Below are 9,391 nucleotides of genomic sequence, written 5' to 3'. Positions count from 1 at the left end.
GGTGAATTGTCGCAGATTTAGCGAGACAAAACGCAGGACTAACAGACTGAGGAACTCATTTGTTTTTTTTTAAATGATTCAATGTGATTTTAAATGTATTATTTTTATTTCATGTATTGTATGCGCTAATGCACTTCTGCCCCTCGGGAGACAATAAAAATTTTGTGATCTTGAATTTAGCCGGAACTACCAGCTGCACATCCTTCTGAGGAAACCACTACTACAACAACTGCAATATTTATATAAAGGAGGGATCATCATGCTGTTTGATAAGAATAATAAAGATATAACACGATGCTGTTCAAATATTTATATAAAGGAGGGATCATCATGCTGTTTGATAATAATAATAAAGATATAACACCATGCTGTTCAAATATTTATATAAAGGAGGGATCATCATGCTGTTTGATAAGAATAATAAAGATATAACACCATGCTGTTCAAATATTTTTTATAAAGGAGGGATCATCATGCTGTCCCTGCATCCCGAAAATGTGAAAAGGAGGGATGTTTTATGGGTTTGTTCTTATTTTAAAGATTTACAATTATCTTAGATTTTGAGAATAAAGTCATCATATTACAGGGCTAAAGTAATTTTAAGAATAAAGGAATAGTATTACAGGGATAAAGTCATAATTCTACAGCATATAATCATAATTTAAAAAATAAACAGTCATAATATTACATGATTAGCTTTTGAATTTATAAGATAAAATATCATAATATTACATGACTAAGCTAATAAATTTACAAGAAAAGATATAATATTCAGATTTAACCCATAGATATATGAGCAAAAGCAGTAATATTATATGATTTAACTAGTAATTTTACAAGAAAAAAGTTATCTGTCCTGCTTTAATCTGTTTTTGTCATAAATTAACAAACTGAATGATTACATAATGGAGGGACGACTGTGCTGTTTAAATAATTATAATAATGAGGTAACACAATGCTGTTTAAATTATTACATAAAATCTGTATGTGTTTTTATCATAAATTAACTAATTTAATCTTACAATATTCATACTTATTTTTCTTGAAATTACAACTTTATTCTCATTATAGTATGCACTTATTATTGAAACATTTTTTTTTTTTTTAAACAGCCTTAATCTTCCTTCGTACGTACTGCAGAGCCAGGGACCGAGACAGAAACTCATCATTAATGTCAGAAACTAAATTAAAAAAGTCTATTTGAAGAGCGAAAGGTGGACTGCAGAAAACGGTCAAAAGTGCGTCTTTACTTTGTCAAAGAAAAAGAGGACAAGGCAACGTGCCTGTGAATGAACGTTCAGTTAACGCTTCAAAGATTACAGATATTTGACCTTCCTGTAGAGCGGCTCCATGTCTCACGTTTTATCTGTTTTGGTCTCGCCTGTCCCTCATTGGACTGTGTTTCGTACTGAAATGCATTGAAACTCAGTTAATTCATTAATTCTTACGCTGATTTATTTAAAGTGTGTTTGTGAAGCTCTTTGTAACTACATGTTTTAAAAAGTGCTAAATAAATAAAGACTCATTTACTTACACAAACTGATTCACCAACCACAGCCCGAGAGCCGCCGCCTTAAACAAATGGTCTGATACAGGAGTCGGAGATCACAGCAGTGAGCGGACACACAGGAGCGACCTGATCAAACGAACTCATCTGTGTCACACAGGACGCCACAGAGTCAACAGGGAACACAACGATAAATCACATGATGCTCAGCGGCTGGTCTGTGCCCAAAATAACTGCTTAACCACCCAAAAATGGTTGAACCTTCTGTAAAACTGACACCAAATCAACAGAGTGGTGAAGTAATGAGTCCTAAAAACGCAGACGTCTGTTTTCTGCCTTTTTGCACTTCTGGTTCCCTCGTCTCAAAGTCTCTGAGTGGGTTTTGGTAAAAATGTCTAAAATAAGGTCTGTGGTTAACACAGGCTGAAGATATTTAGATGTTTTGTTCTGCAGCATAAAATATTGGCGATAATCGAAAATCCCATGGGGTTTTTGACGAGGGAACCAATGCAATGCTAACTTCTGGTTGGCCCACAAAAACATGTCATCCCTTCACCCCTTTGTCCTTGAACCTGGAAAAAAACAGTGTCATCGGGGGTGAAAAGCAAGGGACATAAAACAGTCTTCTGTCATGTGTTATGCATAAAGATAAATATGTGCAGTCTGGTCACACCTGCAAGAACTGGGTCAAGACCATCTAAGACCATCTTCAACCAGCAAAAACCAGTTCCAGCATAAGCTGATTTCAGCTGGTTGAAAATATGAATTTTCTGGTAGTTTTCTTATATGTTTCTTGTTTTTCTTGCTAATTTTTGGTTTTAAAATTAGCATGTTAAGTTAAATAACACCTGACTTTAATGTTTTTAATGTCTTTATCTTATGTTACGTGATATGGATCGGCAATAACCACAAAATCAATCCAGCTACAGGAAACTGTGAAAAAAACTGAAATTACAGTCCTGCAAAATTTGGATTGAGACTAATGTCTGATCATTTTTATGCTTTTTATTATGCATGTAAGACCTAAAATTACATATTAACAAAGCTTTCGGTAATTTGGGTTCCTGCAGGCTTTAAACGAACAAATCATTGTCGCCTGTTGCTGTTAACTAATAAATGACGCTTGTTGGACTGTTGCATGGAAGCAACATCACACTGGAGGTTGTGTTGTTGTAGTGTGTATCACGAGGGCGGTGACTGTCTTCAGCACTCAGTCTGCGGCGTCACGCTCACAACCGAATCAAAGCCCTGATGAAACAACAATAGTTACTTTCGCGTAACAATGCTTAAATAAAAAATGTCTAGCTGTGCTGGCGCCCGAGTATTTGTTTTTAACTCAATGCACACTTCAAAACTTCCCTGGAATTGTGTATTTATTGAATGTTATTTTAAAACGTGACATCACGGTGCCATCACGGCGCAGATATAAGCTCTGACAGCGACGGACTGAAGCAGAAGCAGCAGTTTCAGTCTCCACAGTTTGACCTGCAGGTGAGTTCAGACAGGTGAGCATCCCGCCAGGACACATGACTGATAATTCAGCTATTTGCAAACTTACTGTCTTTTTGTGATGTTTTTTTTTTCTTTTTTTTGGTGATTGACTTTGTAAATTAACATCAGTGATTAAACGTTGTTCCAGTTTGATTGTCTTTTCTGGAAAAGGGGGAAGTCATCACTGTCACTGCACAGTATCTGTTATTCTGAGTCAATATGTATATTTTGACGGGTCCAGAACCTGAATACCACATTTCAAACTATTCTGCATTCACATCATAATCTCTGACTTTGCTGACTGAGCTACTTTTGATTTTTTTCTTTCTTTTTATTTTCATACAGCATCAATAGATCCACAGCGAATCCATTTCAGCATAAAACTGACAATGAAGGTAAATTTCTCCAGTGATATTTAACAAGTTCTGTTATCCTCTGTAAAGGTTTGATCAGTAGATTAGATGGTTTCTATAGGAATAACACACAGATTATTGTTGTTGTTCTGACTGTGAGAGCTCTGTGCACACCACCATGAAACTGGAGGCCAAACTGTAAAAACATGTGACTCATACCTCAGTAAAAAATGTCGTCTTTTCCAGCTGGTTTGTGTCCTCGTCCTCCTATTGGCTCCGGTGTTGACCAGCGGCAACCCACTGGACTGCAGCGACATCAACGATGAAACCAGCGGAGTGAAGACCATCTATCCCTTCAAAAACGAGTCTACTGTCCAGGTACACTTCCTCCTCTCGGTGCAGGTCGACCTTTGGATGAAAAAAATCGTTCAAAATGTGACGACTGTGAGACGGAAACACAGTTACATCAGAGTTCACACGGTCGCGAAACTCCTAAAAATGTTATGAAAATAGAAAAACGGTTTTCCAGGCCTGGAAATGATTTAAAATATAAATGTATATTATTTTAGCTATGCTTAGAATATAGGACAATTATAGGATTTTACTTTATGTTTTGACAATTTTAGAACATTTCTTGGATTTTAAGGAAGTTTCTGGGATTTTAAGATGTTTTTAGGATTTTAGGACATTTCTTGGATTTTAGGACATTTCTAGGATTTTAGGATGTTTTTAGGATTTTAGGACATTTCTAGGATTTTAGGATGTTTTTAGGATTTTAGGACATTTCTAGGATTTTTCAGACGTTTTCAGATTTTTTGGAAATTTCTAGGATTTTAGGATGATTTTTTTTTTTTATCTTTTTCTGGGATATTTCTGGGATTTTATGATGCTTAGCCAGGATCTCTGTCTACCAGGTCATAATTTCAGTATCGTCAATCCATAGGATCTTCAGTTTTCTTTTCCCCCAAAAAACTATTGGCAGCCTTGACATCTTGTGAATTACCTGCACACCTATGTGGTGGTCACGTTTATTGACATATGCAGCTATTTAGTGGCCGTAATGCTTAATGAGTGAGTAAAGTTAGTGAGTGCTTGTATTTTGCACATCTGCAAATGCCTTGTAGCCTCTGTTTATTAAGGGATGGCTGTATCGAAATATAAGCTTACTTATTTTTAACTCCTTAAATAAAGACATGAAATAGGCAAAACTTTATGGAAACGTTTTTTTTAACTGATTGGTAAAAATGTGTGGGATTCCTGTGGCAAAACTCTGACTGATGCTCCAGATACAAGTCGCTGTGGCACCAGCATCAGTGTCAGTGAATGACTGTGTTGTAATGACGGTGTCTGTGTGTAGGTTTACTGCGACATGAGCTCATTCGGAGGAAGGTGGACGGTGAGTCAACTTTAACTTCAGGGTCACAGCCAGATGACCTTAATATATTACTACTTCCTGTTGGGCCTTCACAATAAATCACATACTAGTAAAAATGTGTAGTCTGGTACTAAAGCTGTCAGATATCTTGCGTTTTTTGCTAGCTGACCCTCCATCCCGTCTCTCCAGGTGTTCCAGAGGAGGATGGACGGCTCGGTGAACTTCTACCGTCCCTGGGCTCAATACAGGAAGGGCTTTGGTAACGCCAGTGGAGAGTACTGGCTCGGTGAGAAACCAACTGACTAGGCTGTTTCTCACTGTCCATACATATACATTCGAAAAGTAACGCAAAACTATCTGTATATATGTGCATATACAAATTGTCTGTAAGCCACATGATCGGGGAGCTGTCTCCAGTTCTGTCCAGACGCGTTCTGGTTGGACACCGAACGTGGCTTTTGGCATCACGCGTTTGTCCGCCAAATGCTCTGACAGAGTGGACGTATACGAGTTCAGAATGAGAACGGGTAACATTTAAATGTACTTAAGTACTGAAAGTAAAAGTACAAGTAAATGCTGTAAATTCAAACTCCAGCAGTCAGAATGTTGAGAATTTTAAAGTCTATTTTTTTTAACATGTATGTTGTTTACCAGCGTAAACACGGATGTTACTCCTGAAGAAAATGCGCTTTTCTTTTTTAATTTGAACTTTAAAAATATAATTCCTTTTTTCCTTGTGTCACATTCCTTCATTTGTTCGTCCATCCCTTCACCCCTTTCTCCACTATTTCTGAGGTAAGTGACTAAAATGTTTAGAGGGAAAATGTAGCCGAAATATCATTTCTTTGTGACATCACTGACAGGACCAATGCGTTAATGAAAGTAAACAAGGTAGCAGTCCCAACAGTAGGTGAGTTTCCATTGCAGATTTTGAGTGATGTCGAGCGACTGGTGATAACATCCCAGTAACCATGGTGATGGATGTTTGAAACATCAGCAGCTTTATTTCTATTGCAGCCACCAAACTAGCCGTCATTATTTCCAATCCAAGGACACATAGGCGTGTTATGGAGCCACGATGGAAAGGCAAGCCCCTTATACGTGGGAGCGGCCACGTATGAGGGATTTCTGGGAGATGTAGTCCACGATCTCACAGAGGAATTGTGGATTCAAAACTTTCTCAGTTATGTGATGCAATAACAGCTCCTGTAGCTCCTGCTGCGTCATGTGACCTCACAGCATCATGTGACCTCACAGCGTCATGTGACCTCACAGCGTCATGTGACCTAGAAAGACTAAGGGTTTGTAGAATATGGCTTTTTAGAATTGCCTGAAATATCACCTCATGGAGCGTAAAAAGTTTTTTTTTAAATTGATGTGTTTCCATTAGGCGTATTTTATATTTGCAATTTCATTTTGAGGGTTGATGGAAACCCCGCTGATGTGGTCGATCAGTCACGACACCAGACTTTCCCCTGAAAACATGCGTTCAGAACCACGTGAACCGCGAGTCATTTTAAGGTGCTCCCTCACCACGTTTCTCTTCCTAAACTTAACCCCCGTAACTGTATGTTAACTGAGTAACTGCCTGTTGAGGACAAAACGGCATTCGTGTGGCGCTACTTAATATGATATCATACATGCATTTTTGCAGGATACCAAACATCCCGCTCTATGACAATACATTGCTTCATGAAACTCACTGTTTCTTTATGTTTGTTTTCAGGTCTCGAGACTCTTCATAACCTGACTAAGGGAAAGAGCTACGAGCTGCTGGTCAACATGGAGAACTTCGATGGAAACAAAATGTCAGCTCGTTACTCCTCGTTCTCCATCGACTCAGAGTCCGAAGGGTACAGACTGCATGTATCTGGATTTATTCATGGAGGGGCAGGTGAGTAAAGCTGAAGATATACTTGTTTACATACCATCTGCGAAGGCGCCGCTGCCGATTTTTCTGCCCTGATCTCAGAAATGACAATAAAAGCCGAGTAACATCCTTCACACACCTGAAGCTGCAGGAGTGTAAAACTGTACAGTCGGCAGAGGAAAAATACTTTGTACATTTCTGCAAACTATAAAAACATTAAATCTGTATGTGTACATTAAAACATTAAATCGTTAAATCATCTCACGCATACCATATGAGAAGACGTTTCTGGGATTTCAGAACTTTGAGGACTTAAGGACATTTCTAGGATTTTAGGGTGTTTTTTAGTTTTTTTGGACATTTCTATGATTTTTGGACATACTCAGACTTTAGGACATTTCCAGGATTTTGGGATGCTTGTAGAAGTGGCTTTTGTACCCAAACCTAACCACATACTAACCACAGTGTTAAACATAAAGTTTTAACATATCCGCTTCATAATAACGTACAAATGTAACTTATCAGTGATTGAAAAACACATAACATGCCGACATTTATCCTGCATTAAAATCGACCTCTCAGCTATCTGGTGGATCAACAACGTAAGAAAGACATTTTGGCTTTCTTCTACTGACATTTACTGACATTCTACTGACTTATATTACTGGTTATTAACCAATATTATTTATTGATACGATGATCGATTTAACCCTACATGTTATGTTATAGAAACAACAGCTGCAGCTTCAGTACCACACATTTGTAAGAGAGGTAGCAGGGCAGCCACAGCAGCCGTGATTAGAGGCACAGTCGTAGTGTTTTTGTTAATCGTGTCATTAGCAGTTTAGTGTTGTGATCATACTTTCTGTGTGTGTCCATGTTTCTGTAGAAGATGCCCTGAGTTATCACAATGGACAGAAGTTCTCCACCTTCGACAAAGACCAGGACCACAATTTCAAAAACTGTGCCAAAATATATCTGGGGGCATTCTGGTACAATGCATGTCACAGAACAAATCCCAATGGAGTTTATGGTTGGGGGCCGAGGAATACACCTCATGCTGCTGGAATAAGTTGGTTCCCCTGGAAAAATCAGCATGACTACGACATGAAGACCTTCAGCATGGAGATCCGTCCTGTGCGGTAGATCTCCAGGACCCACGTACAGCAGAATATAATCAGCTGATCTCTTGTGATTTTTTCCTTCTTTCTCTCATTCAACATAATCTCATGATGGGCCTTATTTTCCTAAAACTGCGCACAAACACAATCCATCAACACAAGAAAATCAAATAATGTGTGTTAGTTTTGTTACCCTCTGTGGTGGCTTAAAGCAGGAACACATTCAGTGTGACTTCAGTCCGTGTGCCGCAGTAGGAAAGTCAGGCCTGAAACCTTTAAATAGAAACACATATAAAAAGTCTGATTAAATATAAATCACCGTATCAACTTTCAACACAGTTTTAAAGGTGGAAAAAGTTAAAAGTTAAAAAGAAATTTGCATGTTGGTGAAGGTTTGAAACCCTGATGTGAATCATTATCAGCTGTACGGTGACAATAAATAATAAGCAGAGCATCAAAGCTGATGAGATCTGATGTCTTCATTTTGTCTCCTGCGTCTTTCTGCACAAACGCTCTCATCAGGGTAGACGCACTCATGACGGACCTGAAAACAGTTACCACACTCAATGACCTCTTAATTTATTGAGTCAGTCGATACCTTAAATCATGGAAACATCCTGAAAACATGGAAACGTGCTAGAATCTTTCGTGATTAAATATAAGAAAAGTCCTTAAATCTAAGAAATGTCTTAAAACCCTATGAATGTCCTAAACTCTAAGAAAGTCTAAATGTATGAAAAACCTTGAAATCCTTAAAATATCCTAAAACCTTAGAAATGTCCTAAATCACAGAAACGTCTGAAAATCCTCGAAACAATCTAAAATCCTAACAAGGTGCTAAAATCCTTGAAATATCCTAAAATGTCCTAAATTCTAAAAATGCCTTAAAACCCTAGAAATGTCCTAAAATCCTGAAAGATTTCTAAAATCCTACTAATGTCCTACAATCCTATAAATAACAGAAAATCACTGAAAAACTCTGAGAAACATTCAAAATGCTAGAAACATCCCTAAATCTCCTAAAATCTCAGACTCATGACTCATTGAGTCTGTAGAGGAGCGTTTTGGCTCAAACGTCACTTATTTTCGCAGAATAAAATCCTGTCAGGGGAGCCCCCCCGGTGTGCGGACCACTACTTTGTCACATGATGTCCGATGAACCCAGCGAGAAGCCGAGCTGCTGCATTGAGAGTGACTTTTGATTTATGCCGGAGAGGAGGGAGTTACAGTCGTCAAGCCTGGAGAAGATTTAAGTGTGTATAACTTTTTCCAGATAGTATATGTTTAATTCTTGAGAATCATAGAAATGTACCAAAACCCAAGAGGTGTCTTAAAATCCCAGAAAAGCAGTCACAGCAGTAGTGCAGAATGAGTGGATTTGTTATTCACACGTTGTTTATGTTCCTGTAGGAGACACCCGCGTTTTCACAAAGTCAACCACAAGGTGCCAGTACGTCGATGGTCATGTGACATAAAGTCGTAATTTTGAGAATAAAGCCATGATGTTACAGCGTATAGTCATAACTTCGAGGAAAACGATAATGTTACACGATTAAACTCATGAACTTGAAACTTGAACTTGAAAAAATGCTGAAATATGACATGAGTAAGCTAATAAATCTATAAGAAAAGAGACATAATATTCTCAGATTAAACCCATGAATTTACAAACAA

General features: G+C 38.0%; 1 protein-coding gene across 2 annotated transcripts; it reads left to right on the top strand.

The window, feature by feature from the left end:
- Positions 1 to 2,875: 2,875 nt before the first annotated feature.
- On the top strand, positions 2,876 to 8,176 carry LOC121938286 (microfibril-associated glycoprotein 4-like). Of its 2 annotated transcripts, none has more exons than XM_088069725.1 (7): positions 2,876 to 3,012; positions 3,344 to 3,393; positions 3,598 to 3,729; positions 4,709 to 4,747; positions 4,916 to 5,012; positions 6,453 to 6,620; positions 7,486 to 8,176. In XM_088069725.1, exons 2-7 carry the CDS (start codon positions 3,388 to 3,390, stop codon positions 7,740 to 7,742), a joined length of 699 nt encoding a protein of 232 aa, XP_087925851.1. In that variant the 5' UTR covers positions 2,876 to 3,012; positions 3,344 to 3,387; the 3' UTR covers positions 7,743 to 8,176. The 2 variants fall into 2 exon arrangements, with proteins under 2 accessions (XP_087925851.1, XP_087925852.1); XM_088069726.1 differs by having other exon boundaries at positions 2,882 to 2,998.
- Positions 8,177 to 9,391: the final 1,215 nt, after the last annotated feature.

Source organism: Plectropomus leopardus, chromosome 19, assembly GCF_026936395.1.
Source record: "Plectropomus leopardus strain MGB_pleo_1.0 chromosome 19, ASM2693639v1, whole genome shotgun sequence".
In the NCBI taxonomy this organism is placed as follows: domain Eukaryota; kingdom Metazoa; phylum Chordata; class Actinopteri; order Perciformes; family Serranidae; genus Plectropomus; species Plectropomus leopardus.
This window is presented reverse-complemented; position numbering and strand designations above follow the sequence as displayed.